Source organism: Dermacentor albipictus, chromosome 9 (genome assembly GCF_038994185.2).
Source record: "Dermacentor albipictus isolate Rhodes 1998 colony chromosome 9, USDA_Dalb.pri_finalv2, whole genome shotgun sequence".
NCBI lineage: Eukaryota > Metazoa > Arthropoda > Arachnida > Ixodida > Ixodidae > Dermacentor > Dermacentor albipictus.
Genome location: NC_091829.1, coordinates 20598653 through 20626447, shown reverse-complemented (window position 1 = coordinate 20626447; position 27795 = coordinate 20598653). Strand labels below are relative to the sequence as shown.

The following is a 27795-nucleotide window of genomic DNA, read 5'->3' as shown; positions in this document are numbered from 1 at the left end:
GGCTCGAGGAACGAGAGGCGATGCATCCTTCCTCCTGCCTTTTTTTCTGCTTTATTTTTCTTTTCTCACGTCGTTCATTTTATGCGTCGCGATCGCTCTGTGCAGCTGTGGGGTTTCGCGCGGGAAGCTGCTCGAGCTCGGCACTTCTCGTTTCGCAAAGCACTAAGTGTACGAGCCCGAGTTCGTTCAACTCGCTGCGCTAGCTTGAAACTACGATGACCAAGTGATTCCGCGGCTGAGAGCAGTTGTGCAACGGCTTTAAAAAGCGAAAGAAAAAAAGAAACTTGGTGAACGATACTTGTGGCTGTACGTCTGCGCTACAACGTCGATATTTGCGGCTTGTTTTCTGGAGTTGGAGGCCAGCTTCGATCGTAGTTTAGCGTGCGCTCGCCTTTACAACGGGTTGAGTCGATCCCCGCACCCCGTACTGTGAAATATGCCGTTGGTAAGCCGTGTCAGCGTGATTTTGAAGTGATCAATAGCTATTCATCTCTCATTAGCCATAAGCGGACTGCGGGCCATGCTCTGAGCTTAAATATTCGTGTTCGTATTCCGCAATGTGCTCTTTCATTCACAGTGGACGTGTTTGTAAATGGCAGAAATGTGCAACTAATATTATTCACTCACGCACGTGTGTGTGTGTGTGTGTGCGCATGTAAGAAAATACAATAAAACAAACAAAAAATAAAATGCAACACTTAAGCGTAATCAAGTCAGCTTGAGTGGTATATGTAAAATGTTCACTCAATGGGCAGCCATCTAAGAATGAAACACAATCTCATCACTGTGCAGTTTCTTAACACTACCGAAGCCACCACGATGACTGCATTGACAGCCTAAAAGTCGCATCTAGACTGCGACTGCATGGTCAGCTGCAACGTTCATCCTATTAGGACCAATAGTTTACTGTAATACCTGCTCTCTGTCTTTTCGTATAACCAGCCAAGTGTTTTGTATCTGTATATGCCACAACATTGTTATAAAGCCAGTGCACTTGTCGGTGCTCATCATTCATCTTCACTTCTTCCTGGCATTGTGCCTTGCCTCACTTGACTTGCTCTCAAATGCCCACTGATGCCACTGCTTCTATACGTTTCAGTCACTGATGTAATTTAACTTGCTATGCAGCGTTTAAACCAGCCCCATCAATTACAACTTGTGCCAGTGGCATTAAAATGGGGACGTTTCAGTCTCCAAAACACTTTCAAAAGTTCATTGAACCCTACGACACCACCCGAAATAGAATTGACTTGAATCCACAAAGCATAATAGTTACTCATAATTGGCCATATTGTCTTCTTATAATCAATCTACTCCAGCATGCTAGTTTCTCTGATTTTAGGCATACATTTCCTATTTGGTAAAGGCACCCCTGTATTTAAAGAGTTACAGCAACTACAATAGCGTCTGTGTTCACTTACACTTTGATTCTGAGATGAAATAATCATAGTGAAACTTCTTTTCTACCTTGCACTGCTGCTTACTTTCTTGGGCGCTCCAGTGTACACCCCTTCAGATGCCTACCAGGAGAGCCTTCTGCGGCCATATCGGACATTCAGCGATGTGGCCATCTTCCACTTCACAGTGCCTGCTCAAACGTCCCGGGCAGCGTGGCAGTTTGTGGCCTTCATGGACGATAAGCACTGTCCGTCGCAACCAGTTTACATGTCAGTACGGCTTTCGTCATCATCCGCAGCCTCTTTTAATTCCACTGCACAAAAAAAAAAAAACTTTCGTGTTATCTCCCAGAGCTCTTCACTTACCCTTGTCATGCACCAAACAAACCCGTCCCATGCCTCCAAATTTCGTAGTTCCATGGCTCCATCTAATCCACTGCTGTTTTATACAATACATGGTGACAGCATAAGAACTCACTATAAGATGCCCACGGAACCTTACTGTTGTGTGCCTCTGCACTCCAAAACATGTACGATTCCAGAGAGGTGCTGATGTTGAAGTTTGTCTCAGAAGATGTTGAAGATGTCACAGAAGATTGAAAATGTCACAGAAGTGAGCAAACGTAATTGGGGGTGCATCCATACGAATTCTCCGAGTTGGCCAGCGGTGGGTTTCTTAGGCCATCATTGCCTATAGACTTTGTCATTGCCTACCCTTGTCTTCTAGCTTCTATACTAGAGCACTTACTTCAATAGATAAACAGTTATGTGCTTTACACATTGCTTAACCTGTTGAACAAGTGCTGATATTAAACATGATAAGTGTAATGTTAAAAAGCCACTAAAGAACATTAGCTTGACTGTTACTAGTGAATTGTACCTGTGCAATATGCAGAATGGCCACTCTTAGTTACTGTGAGATGATGCTTGGCAAACCAGAAAAGATGCAAGAATGAAGTGGTAGTGTTGATGCCACGCTGAGGTTATTGGATCATTTCAGTCGTGTATTTTGACTGCATTTGCTTGGACGTAGTTAATTCTTTGCCGGTGAAGGTCTAGATGATATTCAAAGGCCACCGAGAACTCAGCTTAGCAAATGTCAACAAGTTTTCTTGTGCTGAAACAGCCTAAGTGGCATGAGAAAGCATATTGAAATTCGTGACATTGCACCGATCTATCACTGTCAAGGTTTCGGCATGAACTTTTTAAAAGATGAAGGTTTGTCTTTTCCTTGTCCAGTAATAATCAACCCTTTATTGCCCAATGAATAAAAAGAAGTATTTTCAAAGAGTGATTTATCAGTTTAAACTGATTTCGTTTTGCTATTTAGCATCCTTTGTCAGTATGGACTGCAGATAACATGTTGTTACAGGAACTAGGCAGTTTTGGAATAGTATTTTTCAGTTTATGTAATTTAAAAGCAATTGCCCTGTAGGACACAAGCTTATTTTTCGTATCCCTTGAATACATTTAGGTATTAGGCAGGGCGCCACCTGGTGTCTCGCGTTGAAGGTGTCTAAGCCAAGACTATACATGTGGTCCCATCCTGTTGTTTCTTTGTGGACATGTTTCGTCAGGTTTGCAGACGCCAGAATCAGTGAACAGTCTCTGAAATTTGAAGGGGTAGCCACTCGTAGCTTGTGTTTCAGTTGAGCTTAGAGAAAATGAAAGGAAAATGCACCATTTATTGGTGATCACCAGTAGTGAAAATGCAGCCATCTCAACATTTCACACTGCAGTAGGAGCCAAGGGCACCCCCATGCTAAACAATTTTATTTCTTATACGTAAACACTACCTATGTTAAACTAGCCGACTAGTATATGTTGGGACAGTGTATGTAAGCCACTGAAAGCAAACAGCATATACTAGAAGAGAAAATAAAAGGTGGTAATTTGATCAACATCAAATCGATCAATGCTGCAAGACTGCCAGCTTCTGTATTCTTTTATAACACAGAGCATGTGTAGTGAAGAGAACACTATTTCTTCGTGTGCGTTAGTGTTCATGTTTGCTTGCGAACGCTATGTGATGTGTGCAAGGTGTTCAAGTTTGCTTTGTGAGCGCTATTCTGAAATTCTGTAATCGGTTCACAGCTGCAGGAGTTGCTGAAGTCTGTTGTTTTTTGTTCTGTTTTGCAGCTACCTCAGGCATGGCAGCTATCCCGTGGTGGCGGCAGACAACAGCTCTTTTCCCACTCATACTCACCTTCCGAGCCAGTCCCTATATCACCTCAAGACAGAGACCAAGTTTCAGCCCACGGAAATGCCAGAATTCCACGTGCTCAACCCCCTGCCTGGCAGCTGGTTTGTCATTGCCTTTCTTCAGGAGTCGAGCCGGCAGATCAAGCAGCAGGTATTCAGTGTCTCCTATTATGGGTGCGCATACTTATGCTTTAGGGTTGTGCTAATACTGAGACCGAATTAAATGTGACTAGAGCATTCCCAGAATTGAATCAAATATCTAATGGTTGATGAATAATGAATAAATAGCTTTTCTCATTATTATTAAACTGAGAAAGCCCGAAGATCGTTCCACATCAAGGACACCTGATGACCTTTACATCGGCAGTGGAGAGAACATTGGAACCATTGTCTCAGTAAACATTCTCCAAACTTCTTTTGCTCATTTAAAATACGATGAAGTCCATATTTACCAATAAAAAAATTAACTGCGCTTGAGCAGACACCGTGAAAATTCTTGGCATAATGACTAGCTGGTGCAGGAACTTCGAGGCAGTGTCGCTGCCTGTCTTTCGGTGTCGTGTCTTTTATGGCTCACACAGCCTTTCTTATAGCCAAGGGTGCCTTTCGTGGTATTGCAAAAAGGTAATTTACTTATACAACTCAAGTTATATTTCCATTTAGTGCCCCTTTAAGAGTTTGCTGTTCTCTTCTTTGTGGCAAGGAAACCACATTACAATCTGTGGTCTTATTGGCTCACACTTTCTTCCTTCACTTGTTTTGCTTTTATTTATTTCATCATTTTATAAGATTGGCAACGTCCATCTTTTCATTTATTTCAGGGAATTCACCGAAGCTGCCAGTACAGCCTAGGTAGTATGGCTGCATGGACGCATCACCATGAGGTCATATTGCTCAACGTTGGTATGCATCTTAACGTTACTTCGCCGCCTCAGCTGACTGTGTTCAAGTGAGTACAGCATATTTGTCAGCCAGTACTTAAACCTTAATCTTTTGGTACTAAGTATGTACCTTGCACCACTTTTGAGAAATGGCATGCACTTCAAATGGGCCACGAAATGTCACAGTTATGTTTTATTACTGTATATTTTTTGTTATTCACAGTGCATGCAGAAACTAAAACAGCTGTGCATTTTCTTGCACTTGTTTCTTGTTATTGGTGCAAGGCGGAAGGTTTCTAGCTAAAGGTTCTGCCTTGAAGAGTGGCTGACCTCAATTCTGCAATTACAACATTCCCCCTAGAGTCTGTAATAGATGATTTTAATTACTTAGATGCTGTTAATTTCTGTGTTGCTGTTTATTGTACAAATGATGATGCCCACTGTTGCTGTGATGTTAATACAGTCATTTTGTATTGAATCCTCTGTTTTTAATAATCTGAAAGAGGCAGTCATTGCAGAAACATGCAGTATATTGCAGCCTGAAAACTTGTGCAAGCTGACACTGTTTTATATATAAATGCCACATGTACATTACGATGTACTGTCAGGCAGAGCACCCATTTAGTATTTATCTAAAAGTTGAAGCTCATATAGGGCATAAAGGCATGCAGATTACGTATTTGTAATTCTTAGTTGTTAGTCTAATGCACCCTGTGAGCACCCCCCCCCTTTTTTTTTTCACTGCAGTAGAAGTGTTTCATTTATATTGACTTTGTTACTGGCTAGGTGTCCCCTTTAAGAGTAGTGCTTACTGGACACTGAAATAACAATACTTCTTAGGGCATGGAAGTCATGAAAAGCATAAAGCACGAAGTATCTTCACCACTTGTCCTGTAATTGAGAAGAGGTGTGTCGAGATTGTACTGAGATCTCGACACTGCATCTTTCAATTCTAGGGTGAACGTGTTGACCACAGGAAAGTTCTTGCGGATGCCATATTCTGAAAACTTTGGAGATTAAAGTTATGGTCATAGACAAATGAAACTACAGCTGTAAGATATCGAGATTGATCAGAAGAACACATGACAGGTTCACAATATTACAGTTGAGGCTGGTGAAATATTAACTTTTATTCTATCATTTCTTTTATTTGATTTCTATAAAATGTGCACATGTGCGTATTCACATGTTATGCTGTTGGTCATATAAATGTCATGGGTAATTCTGAATTACGAGGTAATTTTCTTTTCTCTCGTTCTCATGCAGAGTCTACGTTCCCGACGGTGCATGGCAGCTGCTAGTGAGGATATCGGGTTGCGTCAACATTTCTTCAAATTCCTCCTCAATCAGAAGCAAGGCCGTTGCGCCTTGCATACGAAAGTTCGCGCTGCGTGCGAGGGCCCTGCCGTACGCGGAAGACATTAACGTCACCGGAAGCGACTTCTACAGCATCGTTCCGCAGCCAGAGGTGGAAGCATACTACTACATTGTTGTTGCTGCTGACATGCACGTTGGCTACTCTATTGTTGCTGATATAAAAGGTACGTGCAGAGGAATGCTCGCAGGTTATGTGGGATCAGGCTACAGCCAATGCACTTATAATGATACTGGTCTTAACAATATATTAGATATAGCTGGTACACCATCAACTTTCATATGTGTTCTATGGCGAAATAAACAGCTTACTACAATGTTCCAACACAGCATTATCGATTATGACAATTAAATCTGCCTACTTGTTGTCTGCGAGACACCTACAGTCGTTGTGCAAGGAAACGGAATGCAGAATCCTTGAAAAAAAAAAAAACGAAGATGTGAGGCGCCACGTTTGCGACACCTTTGCTAAACCCTTGCCTTAGTACCATGTGCTCCGCATGGAACGTCTTTGCCTTAGTGCTATGCATTGTCAGCCGCGCACCCTTCTCCCTTCCACCTCTCTTATGTTGGTGCAGTCGACTCACTGGGGTCGCACTGGGGCTGCACTGAGGGTGCACTGGGGTAGGAGGGAGATAGGAGAGGGGGCATGCGATGCATAGGGTGATGCAATGGAGGCGTGCCATGCAGGGTGCGATACACAATGGAGAACGTAGTGAACGTGTGGGGCACGCAGGTTGATGCCGTAGCTCGCATTTTGCTATCCCTTTTTTTTTTCTTTGGGACGTTGCATTCCTTTTTTTTTTTTGACACAGACACTGAGTAGCCAGATTTAATTGTTATATATCCAGTAACGCAGCATCAAAACATTGTAGTAAATGGTTTATTTTACCATACAACATACATTAAGGGTCACAGTGGGGTAGCTTCTCATTTTTGCATTGGAATATTGCTAAAACCGATAATGCTGTAAGTGGGTTCAGTTGTACTTCATTCTGTCTAATTAATATCTTTGGATGTTTATCCCACGTGCTTTTTTCTTGTAACCCCGATATAACAATTATCGGTTATAACAATGGGATTTTCTTGCCAATTGAATATTATAAGTGGGTTTTTCTGTAGTCGTTACAGTTAAATTTCATTATAACGAAGCCGCACCTGACACGAAAATGCCTTCATTTTGCTACATATTTGTTAAAAGCAACCAGTTTGTCAGAAAAAAAGAACGCTGTGATGAAGTTTACGTGAAAGAAACACAAGTGTGATGTCTGTGCGACGAGTCAGAAAAAGGGTCTTTTGTTAATTTTGTCCAACCATATACAGCTTGCCATGCCGATACATGGTATGCAAACAATGTGAACTATAAACACATTTTGCACCATCATCTTTGGCCATTTTGGCCACTAACTTTGTTATTAGCCAATGTAACTTGTCGTGCAAGTAGTAATTTGCTATCTGCCATTACAACTACTTGTTAGAAATTCTGTAAAGCTATAAAGAAACTACTTTGTACAACTTTGTTACTGGACAGTGTACTATGGGTATCCCGTCATAAATGTAACTTGCTCTCTGCCATGAAAACTTCTTAGAAGTTCTGTATAGCTTAAAGGAGTCAGGCGCTCTTTACTCAAAGCTATTTCATCAAGCGACCTTTTTAAAAGTGTGAAATGACTTCCACTTGCACTAACTTCTTCACAGTGTGAGCACTGTTATTTCATTTGAGCTCTTCCAACTTGAGAATTCCTACTTATCAGTTTTACAACATTTCGGTACCCTTCTGCTTGTGCTACAAAGGCCTCTTGATGCTCTCAAACTACATCTTATTGCAGACTGCCCAACCCCATGGCACTTCCCAAATCGTAAATCGAGTCGACAGCCACGCCATTTGGCCTCCAGTTTCAATGAGTCTGACACCAGCAATGAGACCTCGTCCAATCAGACGGCTTCCGCCCTGTCTGCCGTCAGCCAGCTGCACGAGGACCACCAGAAAGTAGCGTCGGGCCCCAGCACCACCGCGACCACGACTCCCACGGAGTTCCAGGCACACACGGCCCACTTCGTGAAGGAGATCTTGGGAGAACAGGGCATACTGGCCGCCATGCAAGGATGCCTGCCGATGATACCCCTGACACGGATCAAACATGCGCAGGACTTCTTGGACTCTTTCTTGGTGCAGGTACGTGATAAAATGTTCCTGTTTGTTCACATAATAAAAGGGGCACCTTGAAGAAAAATGAATTGACCTGCGTAGCAGATCACCCTTCTACAGTAATAGTAATAAAAAAAATATATCTCTTAACATGAGAGAAAAAGCCAGAAAAAACACAGCTACAAAGACAGATTGCTATGCCATCCGAAAGTTCCCGCACTAGCTCACTGTGTCTTCTTGGATTTCAACACCGTTTGCTCAGGCATAGGTAATTTTTTATCAGTAAAGTTGGACTACATTGTATTCCAAAGGAACCATAGACCGCATTGTTTTGAAATCCTTTACTGTGCTACAATGACCCAATTACAAGAAAATGCATTGAAATCCATAATGTCATGCTGATGTACCGTTGCTGTGATTTCGGTGCGGAATTTTAAGAAATGGAGGTATGGCCTTCAGTATCTCTTCAAATAATCAAGCTTACCACGGAATTTATGAAAATAGAGCATTTAAACAATGCATAATCAGTCTATACTGATTTAGACGGCGTGTTTCTCGTGAGTGTTGATAGTGCCGCATCGTGATGTTGACGCGAGTGGCTCTCTGATCCAGCCGACGAAACGTAAGATCCTTATTATTCAGGACATGTGACATTGTGTACAAGACTAGGGTGCAACGTTGGCAAGTGCCAAGCTGAATTAGGCGAAGCTGAACGTAGCACAAGGGTTGTTTGTTCATTATGGTTTTTAAAGCCGTCATTAAACAGTTAGTATGGGCGCTTGTTTTATGCCTGCCTCTTCTCTCTTTCCCATCGATTATGTTGTGCCAATTTGAATAATCTGTGGCAAACCAGGATACCAACTTTCCTGAGAATAAGTTTCTTTAGTTGCGAAATGTAACTGTTAGCTCTACCAGCGCTACGTCTCTGGTGTTATTGTATTCCGTAAATGGTGATACATCTGCAGGCAAGCTTAAAATCGTTCTTTTAATTTGCCCAGCATGCTGCATTCGTATGGGGTACCAGTGTGCTCCCGTGCTTCCCGCTTTTTTGTGTGTTTGTGAAATCATACAGGCATCGTGCCAAGCTCTTCAAGGCTTCCGTATAACTTTTTCTAGGGACCAGAGTGGTTTTCGTCGTGGCTTGGCCTCACAGATGCATTCCCAGTCGTGGTTGGCCTGCAGCTGGAACCATTTGTGGACATAGGGGGCACGCTGCAGACCAAGATACATCTAGACAGCATGGTTAAGGTAATGGGGCTCTTCTTGACCTGTTACTCGCCGCAATAGTTGAGTGGCTGTGGTGTTGTGCTGCTGAGATCAAACTCGCTGGTCTGATTGCGGGTGTGGCGGCTGCATTTCGATGGGTGCAAAAGACAAGACCATCTGTATACTTATGTTTAAATGCTCATTAAAGAACCCCAGGTAGTCAAAATTGATCCTTAATCCCCCTGCTACGACATGCCCCATTATCAGATTGTGGTTTTTATATGCAATACCTCAGAATTTAGCTTGCATTTTTTTCCATCTTGACCTGTCGTTGTGCAGCATGACAATAACAGTGTCGCCGTGCAATTGGGAATGTTGTTAAAGTTCTTGCGACGTTTCATGTTATAGTTCAGTAATGAACCTGGTGTAAAATTTTCGTTTGGTTTTAAGATTACCTTTTCGCCATGTTTAAGCTTGCTTTCAATGACGCTGTTCTCCAGCCATAATGTTGCAAACCACGAACTTGGAATCAGTGGCCAACAGAAGAAAGACCGCGAGATGAAATATTTTGCCAACGTCACTCCGGAAAGCTTTAAACACGGCCGTGAGACTACATAGTCATGTACACATCTAGAATTTCTTGACTTAAACACAACTGCTACATAAAACCACTGTTTATGTGAACCCATGCCTTCAAGTACTCACTTCTATTTTTTTCAGGGAACAGTCTCTCATTGAAATGCATTGCCTGAAAATTCTCATTAATTACAGCCACCTGTTTGATGTATTTTTTGTTGACCATCCTGTTATCTTTTCTGACTGCTGATATTTTTTGTGTATTCACTTTTTGTTTTTTGTCTAGCTGTGTTCATCTTGCAGCCACCTCCTGCTTGGATATTATGATTCAGTGTTGTGAAAATAAATAATAAACCAAGAGTACAACCATAGCTTGTTTCTGAGCAGTGTACTGGGTCTTGTTCGATGCAGGCACTTTCCTCGTGCACTTAAATAACTCATCTTTTTCTTTTCCTTGTAGAATTTAACATCCCAGGTGGTCATCGTAAATATCTGCATTCACCACAATAGCCCGCCGCCGTACTTGTCGGGACGCATTCAGTGCCCCCCGGGACTCGCGCTAACCGTCGCCACCAACGACAGCTTGGTTGCAATCAAGTACTTCCCTTTTCCGGAGCCTGGCACTTGGTTCCTGTCCTTCACGGCAGCATGCTTCAATGGATCCAGGTTAGTGGCCTTGAAGGGCGTCAGCGCTGATCCTAATTCCAAGGGCAATGAGTATGATAGCACATGCGAGGGTTGCTCAAAGAGAAAGGCAACAAAAGCCCTCAGAGGCAAGCTCGTCCCCTTGTTAGTAATGTTTTCAGTGGCAAATGACTGCACCATGCAAACACCACTGATAGACAAAGAAAATATTGCACCAGCTCAATGAGACCTTGGTTTTAATGTGTCTCCGCTGACGATATCATGTTTAAAAGTTCAGGTACGGACTGGGGTAAGGTCATTTGCATTTAATGTCGTCAGCTCATTGAAGTGTGCTCGGTGCTTCCACAAGAGAGCTGGCTCCATGGTTTGGAGCGTGCCTGGTCAAGCATCATGAAACATGTTCAGAATGGCTCCATTCTTCTCAGCATTGTGTGTGTTGGTGGGGCTTAAAGGGAAGCTGAAGAGTCTGTCGAATTCAATAAGACGCTCATATACTGATGCGGGAATCTTATAAACCATGTAGGTCAAATTTGTTTTTTTTTTTTTTCAAATTGGAGCGACGTAATCGTCGGTTGAAATTGCGCTGTAGCTCCGCCCACCGTCGAATGCCGCGCGCTGCTGCTGACGCTGACGATGCGAGCGGAGACCGGAAACCGCGGTGTTGTGACGTCAACTTTAGTGTTTTGCTCCTTCGCAGCCTGCGCGACCGTGCCTGACCGTGCTTGTTTCTGCGTGCGTGCCGTCGTAATCTGCTTCGTTCGACCCTGCATTTCTTTGTTGGTGCGTCTGTGTGTATGTAGAGTGGTGGTCAACGTGCGCAGCATCAACTGATGTGGTGGGCCGATCATGCCATCTTTCTGTGCAGCCTACGGTTCCACGAACACCAGCGGCCGCGACGATGTTGTCTTCCATTGCTTCCCACAAGACAAGAAGCTTTTCAGGAAGTGGGAGACTGCTGTAAAGCGAAAGAATTTCAAGCCCTCAAGAACAACACTGGTGTGCTCCAACCACTTCCGTGACGACGATTATCACCAGAATTTCCACTAGCAGGCTTTCTAAACGCAGCGCGAAAATATCAGAGCAACGAAAACAAAGACGGCACGAGTGCGGACTGACTGATGATAACTGGTGTTGGAAGGCCTTATGAATACACGAACTCGCCCAAACCTGGATTTTGATTTACTGCGAGCTCCTTCATGTTAGCACGCTGAACGGAAGGCGCATGTTTATTTCCCGCCCTCGACGCAGGTTTCGTCGCAAAGCGCCGCGAATTTTCTATTTGCACGTGTGTTGTAAAACAGCCTGCACGCAGCTACCATAACGCAGTGCAAATGTAGAGTTTGCATGTGCTGGAAAGCCGGCGCACGCCAGGACGCTACGCTCCCCCCGTCTCTCGCGCACAGTGAGAAACCAACCGTCTCACGTAGCCGACGGAATTCGCCGCCTTTACGACTTCGGTTACGAGTAGTGTGCGGATGGCGCACAGATGAAGGTCACTACACGTACTGCATGAACCGGGAAGCTTTTCACACGTTTGAACCGTCTTTGTAGGTTGCCGACAGCTTTGGACAGCGCACAAATGCCGACGATCGCATCCCCGCTTACGTTCCACGAGGAGGTATGCAGCAACACAACACTGCAGCTGTTTGACCAGAAACGGGCTCACTAGATCGGCGAAAGATCGGCGAGATCACTAGATCGCTTTGCAAAAAACATACTCACCAAAGAGCATTTCCAACACGAGGAGATCCCAAGACTTCGCTTTCGTTCTCGTCGAAAGCACTGCTCGCACCAGCATCGTTTGCTTCTTCGAGAGGCCGGCTCTTTGCAATCGGCTCGTACATGTAGGGAGCAACGCCGAACTCTTCAGAAAAACGCAGTCTCTCTGAATTTTCTATTACCTCTTAATTTTCCTAATTTTCCATTACGGCACCAAACTACCTGGCACCGCGCTTCATGTGGAGCGGCAGCGGCCGGTCGCTAAAGTTGACGTCACGGGTCGCCCGACCAATCACAGGCGGAAACGAGACGCGCGAGCTGGGCGTGTCCGCTGCTGCACTTTTCATCGAAATAAAATATATTTGCGCTCTCTTTTGCTGAATTTCGATACGATATTCGAATTCGGAGGGTTGAAAACCATTATGTACACATGTTCACTCATTTTTTCTGGAAAACCTTTCAGCTTCCCTTTAAGAAGTATACGAGACAGAAAAGTGCAAATTTCCTCTGCGCTCTGCGATTCGCATTAGACTGGCCTGGTAGTGTATGTTACTCTCTGCAGTTCATGTCAGATTTGCAAAGTGTGACGAATACCGAGTAACTGCAGCCATTGGCTTTCAGGAGTAATATTGTGCTATTAGTTGTGTTACTGGGTTTGTAATTGTTAGGAGAATTTTAGCTAGCACAAGTATATTTAGCATTATCGTTTTAACAAAATACTATTGCAGAGCCATTAACTAGAATCAAGAATCAAGAAGAATCAAGAAGTCTTTATTGAGTAACACAAACAAAATGTATACACAGATATTTGGACCGATAGCCAATGAGGCTAGTAAGCGGTCCAATACAAAATAACATATAGGACAGCAATCACAAACACATTGAAGAAAAACTAACTTTGTAGCCTTGCTTCCATTCCCAAAAAATGTTTCTTGCATGTCAGTTTGAAATTCCTAGCTTGCTTTACTTCAATTGGCAACGAGTTCCAAATTTTCGCTCCTGTAAATTCTATTCGTCTTTCTCCGTACGCATTATGGCAAATAGGAAGGTTAAAATTGCCATTGCTGGCTTGTCTAGTGTTGCGGACGGGAATACTGAATGCACCAAGAGGTAAGGGGTAGTTGGTATTTATAATATTATTAACCATAAGAGCTATTTTGTAATCGCGTAAGGTTGTGAATGACATGATTTGCATTGCGTCAAAAATGTTATTGTTAGAACTATTCGAAGAAGGTAATCCCATGGTTTTCAAGGCACGTTTTTGTAGTCTTAGCAATGGTGTTAAATACGTTTTGTATGTGTTTCCCCATGATTCACTGCAATAACTGAGATGACTGTGACATAATGAAAAATACAGTGATCTAAGAATAGCAGGTGGAAAGTGCCGCCGTGCCTTAGACAAGGTAAAACAACCGTACGCAACCTTTTTACACACACTGTGCACCTGTTCCTTCCAAGACAAGTGGCAGTCGAACATGACCCCTAAATATTTAAAAGAAGACACACTATCAATAACATTGTTGTCAACACATATAGAAAAATCACTTAATTCAATACACTTTTGTTTTGAACGAAAAATAACATATTTAGTTTTTTCAGTGTTTAAAGTTAGATGATTATTACGAAACCAGGTCGAGATACGTTGGAGTTCATTGTTAATAGGATTTTCTATTGATTCAAGTGAGTTGCCAGTAAAGATAAGTGCAGTGTCATCCGCATACATCAAAATTTGAGAACACTGTATTGCATTGGGGAGGTCATTAATAAAGAGCGAAAATAAAAGCGGTCCCAGAACTGACCCCTGGGGTACACCACACGTAACAGTTTGGTATGCAGACTTGAACTGTTTGAGGACAACTTGCTGCTGTCGTGAAGAAAGATAACTTTTAAAGAATTCAAGGGCCCCGCTACGCACACCATATGCTTCCAGTTTCATTAAAAGAATGGAGTGTGAAACTGTGTCGAAAGCTTTTTTGATGTCTATAAATACGCTTACAGCAACATTATGGTTATGAAGAGCAGATAGGATAAGCTGTGATAGAGTAACTACAGCCGTGGACGTGGACCTGCTAGAAACAAATCCGTGTTGCTGAGGACAAATAATATGATTAACATCAAGAAAGGTTTTCAGTTGGAAAGCAATTAATTTTTCAAAAATGGTATTGACGACACTCAGTACAGATATTGGCCTGTAACTAGACGGGTTGTTAGGGTCACCAGTTTTAAATATCGGAACAACTTTTGCAACTTTTAAAGTAACTACAGCACTCATCGTGACATAGATGCTGTGCCCAACCAATATACAGTCGCACCCATATATAACAATATTAATGTGCCAGAGTAATCTCATTGTTATAACTGCAGGCACCTAAACATATTAATTAGGCAAAAAAAAGTACAGTTGAACTCACTTCTAGTATTACTGGTTTTAACAGTACTTGTATGTAACAATGAGCAACTTTTCTTTCTGTGGTGAAATAAACCACTAATTAAAATGCTCCCATGCTGTGTTATCAGTTAAAGCCATTAAATCCAGCTACTGAATTTGTGGTAGTAGAGTGGCAGGTGGTGCAGCATTAGAATACTAGGCTTTCAATCTAAAGGTCGTAACTTCGAATCCTTGTCCAGGCCGCTACATTTTTCAGGCTTGGAATGGCACCTCGCCCTGCGTATCGCCAGCCTAGCATGCATTTCTTCCTTTTTATTTATAGGGATTTTGCTTTCTTTCTTTTTCAGCACACACACCCAGTAGCTGCATTTAATTTTCATACCCAACAATGTGGTATGGAAGCATTGTAGTAAGCAGCTTGCTTTGCTGTAGAACATATACAGTAGTTCAGGTGCATCGGAGGCTCATTGTTGTATCTAATATAGTGTTAAAACTGCCATCATTATACAGGCTGTATTATTGGCACTTTTCTGCGTCCAAAATTTGGTTTCAAATAAAGGCATTTCTTAGGTACACAAAATGATAACTGCATTACTAATACAGTGAATCCGTACCAACTTCCCGAAATATCAACATCACCATTCAACGAAGTCACGCAGACCTCCAGTTTCACTTTCCATATTTGTGCTTTATTATCTGCCATGTTCGTAACCCTCAATTGCTTTTCCTCATTTAGAGGTATTGCGTAGCAGAAGGGTGTCCCAGCACATCGTCTTGTTCAAACACAGCTTTAGGAGGTGTCGCCACCAGCGCTGCCAGTAAAACAAAAATGTATACATGCTGCTTAGAACGCTCTAATGTGTGCTATGTAGTTCTGCAGCATCCTGTGGGAAACCTTAATGTCCCCCCCCCCCCTCCCTTCGTTCTTTCCCAAGCTCGTGGGCGCCCGTACGATGTGAGTTGGAGCAGACCATAGTGGACCTTCGCATCCGACTTCAGCCGTGCGTCTTCGAAGGTTCGCCCTGTGGCCAGCACGGCTACTGCCAGGAGAATCACTTCCGGCAGTTCTACTTCAGCTCCTGCCACTGTGTTGGAGGTATCAAGTGTTACCTTTTCTTTAACATTTCCTTTCCTTACCCTCCTCAGTGGCTGCTGGGCATTAGGTCATGGGTGGGATACCCAGCCGCGGCAGCTGCATTCCAATGTGACCGATTACAGCATCACTTGTACGTATACCGTGATTTCAGTGTGGGGTCTGTGGAGTTGTAAGGCAAAAGTGAATATTCAAATTTAAATAATTTAATAAGGGCGAATAGCCCTTGCAATTCGATTCATATTCAGTTTACCTCGTTAAAGCAAAACCCTGTTAACACATATGACATAAAAAATCTAAAAAAAAAATTTTGAGATGAGTGGAGTCTCAAAATAAGTGAATTCACGCAAATATAAATCCTTGGCCGTGCATAGACCACAGAGAGCCTTTCAAAATAGGCACCTCTAGCTGCTAAAATTTTCGCAAAAGCTCAATATACCAGGAGTGGTATATTCGGTGTATCGCTTATGACTCGACGCTCGACACGTTGGGTGTCCATGGCCGACAAGCAATCCTCACACTGAGCCAAGTAAACACTGTTGCATGTAGGCACTGACGTGTCCAAATCCTAGTCATGTGAAATATCGCGAAATTGCTCACATCAGAAAAAAAAAATAATAATAATCAACCAGGAATACCGCCTCAGGGCCACAGTCTTGTAGCCCTGCTTTCTGCTCGGGTATACGCCACTCTTTCATCGACCGTTCTCAGCTGGCTTGTCCCATTGATGATGCAGGCCAAGTGTCCCTATCACCACTGATGAAGTGCAATAAGAAAAGACGTTGGAAGAGGCATCGCTACGAACTTGTGGTCCCGTCACTTTTTGGCGATGTCGCTAGTGCGTACAAAGCATGGAAAGCTTGTGGGTAGGGACTTTTTCCCAACATTTTAGCACTTAAGATTTCAAGATACATATTTGGAGCACAGTGCTAAAGTATCTTGAGATAGGTTGAAAAATACATGCGGTTCACACTGAGCCAGGAAAAAATTTCGACTTAACTGACGTTTCGAGATAGTATCAGAGTTGATGTTAACCAGGGTTTACTCTATGAGAAATAAGAACACTCATTGGAGCCTAGAAGAGGGACGATCGAGGCAAGCAATGGCCATTCCAAATGGCTCTGCTCTTTTTGAACTGCAGTTCTTTGACTTTATCGAAAGAAATGTTACCAACACTAAGAACTTGAAAAAGGGGGTACCAGCGAAACACAAAGGACGCGCACACAAGGAAAAGGTGTTAGACACGGACGGACACTGGACTTTCAACTGTACTTTATTGAAATTTACATTGCCGCTCATAACCTCCAACGCATGCGCATCTTCAACTCCTCCCAAGACATGTGCACAGATAACACTTCGAAGATACATTACCATGTGAAAAACAGCCAACGCATGCGCAACTTCTATTCCTCTCAAGACCTGTGCATGAATGTCAGTTTTTTATTAATCAAATTTTACCTACTCGATAGGTAAGCATGTTCCTTGTTTACCAACACTAATTAGTTACCAACACTAATGCGCCCACTTTGTGAACAACGTCCCACGTCATTCTAGGCTGGCGTGGCTGGGGTTGCACCGACAACAGCAGAGCAACACCGGCACCTCTCCTTCTGATGCGGACTCTGCTGCTGACACTCAGCAACCTGTTCTTCCTGCCTGCCATCGTCCTCGCGACCAGACGTCAGTTCTACACCGAGGCTGTTGTCTACGGCGTTACCATGTTCTTTTCAATGGTAGGTCTCCCATTTGAGCCAACCTTTACCCACGAAAGGTCCATTGGAGTACTGTAGGAAAATTTTCAGCAATTAAGGGGAAATCTTCGGTCAAGTATGATTTTGCCGTTCGAATGTGCATGTGAAACACAAGCACTTTCGAATGAAGCGCATGCTAATGAAAAGGATGGGCAAAAACATGATGGGAGGACACACATCAGACAGATTTGTTTGTCTGTGTTATGTGTCCAATCACTCCGTTTGCCCATTTCTGTGCTCAGCATGCCTTTCATTTGATCTTATTTTGTTATAGCGCAAGCTTGACAAGGACAAAAGAAGGCACATCAGACACACACAGCGCTACTTTCAACAACAGGTTTATTTCTCGTTCTCGTCGCTATATATACACCCTCGACCCGTCATACACCACGTGTAACATTGACGGGTATGACGGGTCGAGGGTGTATATATAGCGACGAGAACGAGAAATAAACCTGTTGTTGAAAGTAGCGCTGTGTGTGTCTGATGTGCCTTCTTTTGTCCTTGTCAAGCTTGCGCTATAACAAAATAAGATATGCCGTACCAACAAGCCCCTATTGCTTTCCTCATCGATTTCATTTGAGACCGTGACAAATTATCATTTCCACATCATTTCAGGATATAACAATTTTCCTTTTGCAGCTTCTGAGCCAATTTCAATTATACTTGTTGCATTTGAGAGAGGAAGTTACATTCTATGAAGTGTTCGAAAGATAACTTTGGTTTGGTAACCTAAATATTTCATAAATGCTGCAGGAAATTCGCAAATCTTTAAAATGTTGAAGTATGGTCTCCCCTATCGTCTCTTAAATGCCACCCTCATAGCCATTGTGTTGCTTGGAAATGTTAGATGCCATCAATCAATCGGTTGATGACACCTCTCCAATGCTCAGCATAACATTGTCGGTGGGATTTCTGGCTGTAAAGCTGCGTTTTGACGCATGCAAAATACAAGAACACTTGTGTACTTACTAGATTTAGGTGTATGAAATAAGAAACCCAAGCAGTTGAAATGAATCCAGAGGCTTCTGCTCTAGCATGTTTCATAGCCCTGGTGTTTTTGTGAAACAGGAAGTCCCAGAAAGCAGTTGGTAATCATGGCACTGAAATGTTTTAAGAAAATTGCAGAAAATTGGCAGTTGAAGCACTTTTTGTTACAGCGGATCCCAAATATGGCTCTCTTAGTCACAATCTTACTTTAGTACAGGAAACCCCAGGAAGCAGTCAGTGATTAAGGCATTAAAATATTTTACAGATATTGCTCGAGGTTGGTAAATTTTTAAAAATTTGAAGCACTCATTCACGTAGCAGCCCTTGAACATGGCTCTCATAGCCGCAGTTCTGCTTCGGTATGTTCAAATCCCATGAATCAGTCCTATGTAATAAGGAGGCCACAAAATCACAAGACTCTCAGGAGATCACCCTGACAGTTCTGTAACTGCACCACCTCCTTATGTACTGATAATGAATGAATGAATGAGACAAAATCGGTTGTTGACACCTCTCCGTGGCCTGTTTCGCAGTTCTACCATGCCTGCGATGTGGACATGTTTGGCTTCTGCCTCCTGCGCTACGAGGTGCTCCAGTTCTGCGACTTCTTCTCAGCCGTGCTCTCATTCTGGGTCACCCTGGTGGCCATGGCTCACGTGCCACCCACGCTGGCCTCCATCGCGCACGTGCTGGGCGCCCTGGGCGTGGCCCTCGGCGTCCAGTGCCAGCGCACCAGCCTGCTGGTGTTTGCCGTGCCAGCAGGTGTCGGAGCCTTCCTGCTGTCCGTGTCATGGGTGAGACCCTCTTCACCCGTCAGTTTCGGCGGCACTGTTAGTCGGGTCAAGTAACCACAGGGTGCATCTGGAGAGGAAAAGTTCCAGGCCAGTAAAAATCGGCTTGTGCTAATATTCAAAATTTTTGAATATTAGATTGGACATTATGCTATTTGATGTTCGCTTCTACTTGCATTTCTTGTTTATGCAAATCCCACTACTCTTCGAACTATTCACTTCTAAAATTTTCAGCGCTAATTACTATTCCCTTTGACTTCGCTTCGAACCAAAACATTTATATTCGCACAAGCCTAGTACTTACCCATGGGGCTAAAGCGTTATATGTAACAAAGAAAGTTAAGAAGTTGAGGATTGTGCTATGAGCAGTGGTCTGGAAGATGATGGGCATAACATTAAGAGATGGGAAGACAGTAGCCTCAACTAGAATTTCTGCTCCCCAAATGCAACACAAGCACATGGCGGTGGTTTATATTTCAGTTGAGACTCTGTGGAGAAAGTCGGTATGCAACATAGTGTGTTGAGCAGGTAACACGACGGTCTTCAGATTGGCAGAATGGATGCCAAAAGAACAAAAACAGTCAAGAACGGCAAAGAGTTAGGCTGTGTGATCAGTTTAGGAAATCGGCAGACATAGGACAGGGTAGGGTAACTCACTTGGACATTATTTGGACAGGCCTTCATTCTGCTGTGAACATGAAGTAGGCTGATGATGATGGCACTAGGTTTTTACAGCGTTAGCTGGTATGGTTCGAGCTCTCGATGTGACTGTACACCCAGCCATAGGCCGTGCCACGAAAAAAAAACTCTTGTACACAACCTCCATGGTCGCTTTAACAACATGGACGCTGTCTAAATCTTTCTGCAGCACTTATACTGGCCGACATTCATACTTCAACACTTGTACTATAAACATAAGGCATACAGAGTGGACAAGCGTGATCGATTGCACCCGCAGGTCCGCAGATGCTACCAGTCCCACTCGTGCCAGCCGACACTGCGCGAGTGGCTGACCAACCTAATTCCCGGGGTTCTCCTCGCCGCGGTCGGCCTAGTCCTGTTCGCCTTCGTGGAGACTGAGGACAACTACAAGTACATCCACAGTGCGTGGCACATTGTGATTTCTCTCTCCATCAGTTTCCTGCTCCCCAAGCGCAATATGAGCAACGTGACGCAGTGCAAGAACGGCTGCAGCGCCTCCGTCATCAGCGGGGACACCATGCAGTCCATCTACGAGCGGGTGCAACCCGTGCTGAACAACGACTCGGAGCTCGTCGACATAGCCGACTACCGACTCGATACGGATCTAACGTCGCTGATCAGGGGCCTCCATCCTTAACTCACCCGCCCGAGGTCCAGCAGCTAATGTGTTGTTGTCGTGCTTGAGTGAGATCCACCCAACGATCTGCACGAGTTCGCTCTGCAATCTGTGGGACGAATTCTCAGTGAACTTATTGTTGGAGTGAACTGCTGGTTCAATTGCGAGGTCAGAGTCAGACGTGCAGCTGTGTATGACATGACGTCATATGTTGTGAGGCATGTTTAAAACATCAGAGCGGTGCTTGGGTGCAGTCGAAGCATCTAAAAGCATTAACTCAAGCTTCAAAGTCCTCTGAACGGACGGAGTCTGAACGGAGTCTGAAAGTCCTCTGTTAAGATGAACACAGCGACATGCAAACTTGGTTCAAATGCAGGGGCACCTTTAGAGACCTCTGAACAATGTCGAGTTAAGGACGGGTCAGATTCATTGGTGTCGAATTGCTGGAACTTGACGGTACCTGCAACTGCATGGGCTAAATTCTGGAAGCTCAAACTGGCTTTGCAAATCTATTGCACCTGATTATCCAATTTGCACGTCGACACTCGTGTTTCAGCAAACCTGTATGCAAAAATGTGTTCACGACTAAACGTCGACCTGACGTGCTCCAACTTTAAACTTTTGCAAACTGCGTTATGTGAACCCATGTTGGCAAGCAGCCAGCAAACGCAATTGGTGAAATCATACTGCTTGTCGCATCACAATGACTATGCTTACAAGCATTGCTTTCCAACTGAGCATGCGTTACGAGGCTTTATGCATGAAGGCCACACTAACATGCCAACTTGTCAGAGCTGCACCGTCTTTCTGCGCCACTGTATGTACATAGTCCTCTTAGAGTGTGCCCCTGGCAACTGCTAGTCACATAAATCTTTCAGCTTTCAATTTATTTACACATCGAAATGAGCAAGCAGTCCACGCTTGAGCCATAGATTTCTTTGGGAAAAGTGATATGGATGGGCTTCGGTCTTTCTGGCAGTAGAGCAGCTATGTCTAAGCAGCTTGGAAGTTCTTGGCAGGCAGCGTCTGTTATTTAGTGTCTATACCCTATTGCAAAAAAGCAAAAGGTCACTGGCTCTGGCCAGGTAGCCTTTATCGACTATGACTTGACCGCTACTGACTAAGACTTGAAAGGCACTTTCAACCCACAACTCAGGTGGCCTTTACCGGTGACACCTTGGATGGCTTTAACTGGGGTGGCCTTTACCGGTGACACCTTGGGTGGCTTAAACTGGGGTGGCCTTTACCGGTGACACCTTGGGTGGCTTTAACTGGGGTGGCCTTTACCGGTGACATCTTGGGTGGCTTTAAGTGGAAACGACTTGGATGTCCTTTAATGACTAAGGCCAGCTTTTATTGGCTACGGCCTGGTAAGCTTTACCGGCTACAGCTGGTTGGTTAGCCCTTATTGGCTACTGCGGGCTGGCCTATACGTTACTGTGGCAGTGTATACTATCGGCAATAAATATTTAGGCGCACAATATCCACAACAAAACTGGATGTTTCGGCAGCCTGGGCATGCAAGCTGTGCCGTTGTATGCAACTAACATGGTGTGTCACTGTTTTGCCGACCTTAGGCACAAACCACATGGAAATCTTATCTTTTTTACTTTTTTTTTTCCTTGTTATTTCATGTTACCAGGCAAGAATGACATTCTCATTCAAGTGAGTTCAGTGAGATTATTAGCATCTGTTTCTGGACTAAATCTGTAGCCTCAACCAAGGGGCAGCTGCAAAACGCACAAACCTAATACGGTATATAGTGAACTGAAAAGTTACGATTTCTGGTAATACAAGTGCTCCTTTGTTTTCCATGGGAAAGCACTGATGTTATAAAGCCCAAGAGAGCTGAAATCATTTTTAATTAAGGAAATGTGACCCGAGACACTTCGTGCATCCTTTTAACGTGCTCTCTGTGTGGTATTTTGTTTGTCATGTCGTCATTGCACTCACCCACAAGTGTCATTATTTTGATCACTTTGTATAATTGCCTACCATTGAATGCCATGTTATGTGTTGAATGTCGTTTACTAGTACTATAATGATGTTAGATTTTGTTATGTCACCTTACCGTAAAACTTTCTGCACTCTAAGAGCAAGCTGCACTTCAAGAGTTGCAATCTAAACGCAGAGTGATTCAAAAGTTATGGAAAAAATAAGCTTATGTAGCTCAAAAAGTATAAACTATAGCAAGATGTGGTTTTCTAGGCATAGGAAAGCCTAGGGGTTTTTTTTTTTTTTTTATAGTAAAGAATGTCTTGGTGGTTGTCAGAGCAGTTGAATTTGTCATAACAAGGTGGTGCTTTTGGAGCCCAACAGCCACCTTGTTTCAGCGGTGATGCCATTAGAAATGGCCGTCATAAAGCACCACCTGCTGGTAGAAAAAGATATACTCTGGCTAAGAGGTGTATTGTTATTGCAAAAAATACCACGTCTTTCTGTGCACATTTAGGAAAACTGCATCTTGTAATGCTCTATACTTCTAATTTAAAATTTTTAGTTTTTTCTATTACTTTTGGTTCACCCATGGTAATGGAGACTTTGGTTTGATTGGGACAGAGGCTTCCAAGCAAAGCCTCTGTCCCAACTCTAACAAGGCTTGCTGCATTTGAAAGAGGAAGTTCAAATCTACTGCCCACTTGGAGAAGGCCTTTAATGTAGGCCCTCAATTTTTGTTTTTTACAATTAGAATTACTTACTGAAAAGGAAAAATAATTGTCGCCCGGTCGACTGTAGCATAAAGCCACAAAGGAAACCCGAGATGGGTTTCTCAGCAAGAAAGCTTCGCAGTCGAAGAAAAATTTGCTCTGCTCTAGGGATCGAACTAGGGACCAACGCCTTTCCGAGGCAGTCTCTCTACCATGTGAGCTTACCACGAGGCTAGCAGATCACGGAGCAAGGCCGAATCACCGGAAAACCTGAAGCCCAGGGACACCGAATATGGAAACTCAGTTCTGCGGTGATCTGCGAGTTGGAGTAAGGGAAGGTCCGCGCGAGGTAAAAAATTGTAATCTGCACTAAGCTACGAAGGATTACAACAAAAAATTACTTCCTCTTTTGAATGGAACAGATTTAATTCATATTTGTACACTTGTCTAATTGGTTCCTACACTGTGCGTGTATTCGAATTGGGAAATTGGAGTTGGCCCCAAGTATGTTTCTTCTGAAAGGGGTACTGACATCACATTTTCAACATTTCTTGCATTAAATAAAGGTCCAAACTCTCTAAATCCTTTTAAATATACTGCCCAGCATCAGTGCGTCCCAAATAATGTACTGTAAGACTTGCTTCTATGAATCAGTTTTGGCATCAGTAACCAGCAGTTCTATGCGTCATTACGTCCTGATACACTGAATCGCCCTATTCCTGCAATCACTGTAGCTTGCTCACATTACTGCAGCCAGGAGGTACATGCAAAACATTTCTGTTTATTTTTTATGGGCAGCACCATCATATGTAGGCTTAAAACTACACGACGTCAGCAAATTTTGCTCTGTCTTGAGATGACGCGATAATGTCAATGATGTCAAGGCAGCATTTCGAGAGCAACTTTAATATCAAATTAACATGTTTCATGAGTGTATTGAAACCTTCACACTTGTTAAATATCAACCGTTTACATGCGAGAAGCATGGGATAGAGTTTCTACAACGTCAGAAGTGTATGTCAGTACTTTTTGAAACATCATAAAAAATGTCATGGCATTGTTTCACTGCTAGGCAGTTGCTTTCTCATTTTAAATATTGCGAGAGATTGTGTACATGTCTGTCAACCTTTGTCTAGCGTTTCTGTACACTGTTAACACATTTTCGCGCATTGCGCAGCAATCTGGCAATGTAAACTGTCGCCAAACTGTAATGTTTCTCACCCAGCCCAGACTGCTCAGTCAAAATAGGCACTCCTGCACTTAAGCTCATGATAAGACTCTGGTCAGTTTTTGTCTGGTGTGGGATATAGGCAGCAAATAGCAGATTGTGCAGAGTCGTGGCCATGGCTGCCAGGTCTGCCAAACTTGTGCTGAACTGGCTTCTTTTAAGACCCCTTATTATGCAACATGTATGCCTTCTTTTAAATTTAGCTACTAGTCTACTTTTCACACTAGTATGGGGCAATTCATTAGTGCTATAAAATTGCTGCTAATGTTATATTTTGCTAGAGGAGTCATGTTTTGCACTTGAATAGCAACAAATCGGCAGCTACACTACATATCGCTGTCTCCCCAGGTATGCCAAGGAGCGATAGTTCTGTCATTGTTCAGAGGCATCTTTTATGTCCACTCGAGTCGTGTAAGTGATGGATACCTGCTGTGGCCGTTTAGTCTAGGCTCGGCTACTATTCTCACTTGTGACCCTGACAGTGTTTTGGGGAATATAGTGTCTAGGTTCTAAGTCTTAGACCTGGCAACTCTGGTCATGGTCAACTGCTCCTGAGGCAAGCGGGCAGAGGTCAGCAGACTGAAGTGCTCAAGGTGTTCTGTAGTGATGTCAAAACATGAAGGTTTCGGACTTAAAGGGACGCCGAAGGCTAACTCATTGCCTCCTCAATTTAAGGTTCCTGAGGAACGGAGAGGCGGAAACATTGTCTATAAGGCAGCAGAGTCAAGAAATCCTGCGCTGCTCAACGATCTCCGAGGTCTTGCTTTGTAAGAAGCTGCTGGATTTGGCGATTCAGTTTATGGCAGAAAGTGGCATGCTCCTACAAATAGCTGCATGCAATTCAGTGTGAAGAGTGTCAGAACCAGGAAAATCCATTGCAAAAATAAAAGTTCAATTGAATTTACAATAATATCAGCCGTTGACCATTGACAAGTTGTTGACGAGATTATTTATGTCACTGGGGTTCTGTGTTCCACGTTTTCAAAGTGGTTGTGCTATTCCTTGTTGGTGGTTACAGCATTTACTTGCTTAATGAAACTGTGTTCTGTGGCATACTTATTATTTTTGTTATTATGCTATTTTTGAACGCTATATCCTGTGAATTCAGCTTGACTTCAGCTTTGCCTTTGTCGCCCCTTTGACGTACATTATATAATCTCTACTGCTGTGCTGTCGATGCAGAATGTGCAAGAAGGCATACCCCATGGCAAGTTTCTGAAAGGACCCATATTAGCCCAGTCTCAAGCTTTGCAACGTTTTTCTCAAGCAAGTCAATTGCATTGTGCTAGAAGATAACAAAAGCGACTCAGCGTTGCTTTGGTTTGCTTTTGCTTCACTGATGATGTCATTAGTTCTAGCTAGTCAAATATCAAGTTGTTGTTTGCCACGTCTGCCAAGTGTTTGTCGCATTGATTCCAGCAAGCTGGAACAGAACAAAAAAAAAATGTTTGTGTTTGCTAGTCCTTCTGCAGAGGCTTAATTTTCCTTGTGTGCATTTATGCTTTGTACAGTATCATCTGTTTTATAAGCATCTAGTCAACCATTACATTATTTTACATTTTAAAATGTGTTATGGTATTTTTCACGGCAAGCCTTTTTTTGCTTGCTTCAAAAGAGAGCCCTTGGCCCAGAGCAATGATCACACAATGATGTTGTCAATCCAACAAAATATTCTAGCAAAGATTTTGTATCAGAGTGCATTTGTTCAACTCATTATGCACAATGCTTGCTGTGTCAAAGCTGTTTGTTGGCTTCTCTAATAGGAAGCATTTTGGCTCTTTGCCTGCTTGCCGGGCCGAAACGAATGTGAAATGCAGGAATGCTCTAGTTAGCCATGCAATCTACCATTTTGTGTGAAGTATATTGGATCTAAAAGTTGAAATTGTAGTAAGCTTTTTTGGGGAGCAGATGTTTTATTTAGGCACTCATTCCTTGATAAAAAATTACTGAAATGGAAGCTTTTTGAAAATACAGTAGAAGCATATTGTTATCAGCTGTATAACTGTGTAACAAAAACTGGTATTGCACTTACATAAACCAAATTCAACAGGGTGCACAAAGCGAACTATATATATATATATATATATATATATATATATATATATATATATATATATATATATATATATATATATATATATATATATATAGACAGACAATAGACTTCCATTAATTCAACTCTGGTTAATTCGATTTTTCGGTTATTTCGATTCCAGCCGAAGGTCTCGGCTAGCGGCCATGCATTTTCTGCAGGCCGCATTGTTTGTTATTTTGATCCTAAAGTTAGCTTTCACTGAATAATCCGAACTTGAGCAGCCAGCATGCATGGACCTGCCCCTTACAGCGACCCCATTACTGGCAGCGTGTGTCTCGGCAGAGCTTAGGTGACAGTGAACGTGCTTATGTGAAATCTCACATCGGTAACGGCAATTTTCGGCCTGCCCTAGGGCGATTTTCAAGCAATAATGGTACCTCACAATGTCTGATGACGGTATTTACCAGATTCTGAGGCGTGACCCCCCCACCTCTCCCACTAATACGGTTGGGCCGAAACCGCCTTCGCGGCGATTGTATGCTTTTGGCATAATGCAGCTGTACTGGAGTGAAGCTGGCTTTAAAAATTCAGCCGTCACTGTGCAACACATTTAGACCCTTGCCGATTTGTCTTGCTAGACAATCGACTGCAGGTTATATTTCTATCTTGTTTTCGGAGGTGTATTGTTATCTGTACATTAGTTTTCTACTTTGTACACATAGAAAGCTGGCACACGTTTGTTTGGGGCATGTTAGAATTGATGTTAGAATTGGGCAAATACTGCAATTAAATAATTGTAGTGTTTTTAAGTATTTCCTTTCCTTATTTAACTTGTTTCATTCAACCTACCAGATAATTTGGTCCATTTTGGCGGTCCCGTCAGGGTTGAGTTAATGAACATCAACTGCATTATAAATTTCCTGGAAACATCCGTACAATTTGTGTACTGCAGAAATTTCGATAAACTTGCATAAACGAAGCGAGGATTTCACATGAGTAAAAAAGTAGTGCCTCGGAAACTTTTAAGAGGTGCAGTTTATGGAATTGTGATATCTGCTCTTTGTGCGGAATTAGTGGCTAAACTTATTTACCGACTTTTGGTAATTTGCATTAAAAATTTGAAGACCTAAATCAAATGTCTTCCTCCAACAGTCACTAAAGCAGAACTTTTCCTTTAAAATTCGATGAATTTCATTCAAATAGGTTCAGCAGCTGCCTGACGAGGATTTCTGCGTTTCACACGTACTCTAGTTGCAATATAAGAGTTGGCAACAAGAAGCTCGCTCATAAGAGCTCCGTTTGATTCAGAAGCACTATCGCACAAAATTCGCCCTCGTAACATGAAGGAGCCCCACATATCAGCAATACACAATGTACAAGCCATCTTTGTTCTTGTTTCACCG

At 43.1% G+C, this 27795-nt stretch overlaps 1 protein-coding gene across 4 annotated transcripts in view; it reads left to right on the top strand.

The window, feature by feature from the left end:
* Window positions 1-26435, top strand: part of LOC135917309 (transmembrane protein 8B) — a 70473-nt gene extending 44038 nt beyond the window's left edge. For 2 of the 4 annotated variants that reach the window (XM_065450871.1, XM_065450869.1), the window contains exons 2-12: window positions 1502-1667; window positions 3537-3750; window positions 4421-4548; window positions 5747-6021; window positions 7684-8030; window positions 9120-9251; window positions 10246-10451; window positions 15474-15634; window positions 17186-17364; window positions 18906-19166; window positions 20122-26435. In XM_065450871.1, coding sequence (XP_065306943.1) covers window positions 1630-1667; window positions 3537-3750; window positions 4421-4548; window positions 5747-6021; window positions 7684-8030; window positions 9120-9251; window positions 10246-10451; window positions 15474-15634; window positions 17186-17364; window positions 18906-19166; window positions 20122-20502 — 2322 coding nt within the window. In that variant the 5' untranslated portion in view covers window positions 1502-1629 and the 3' untranslated portion in view covers window positions 20503-26435. Of the gene's footprint in view, window positions 1-14; window positions 461-1501; window positions 1668-3536; window positions 3751-4420; window positions 4549-5746; window positions 6022-7683; window positions 8031-9119; window positions 9252-10245; window positions 10452-15473; window positions 15635-17185; window positions 17365-18905; window positions 19167-20121 lie in introns of those variants that run through there. The other 2 variants (XM_065450870.1, XM_065450872.1) reach the window with 2 other exon arrangements.
* The last annotated feature ends 1360 nt before the right edge of the window (window positions 26436-27795 follow it).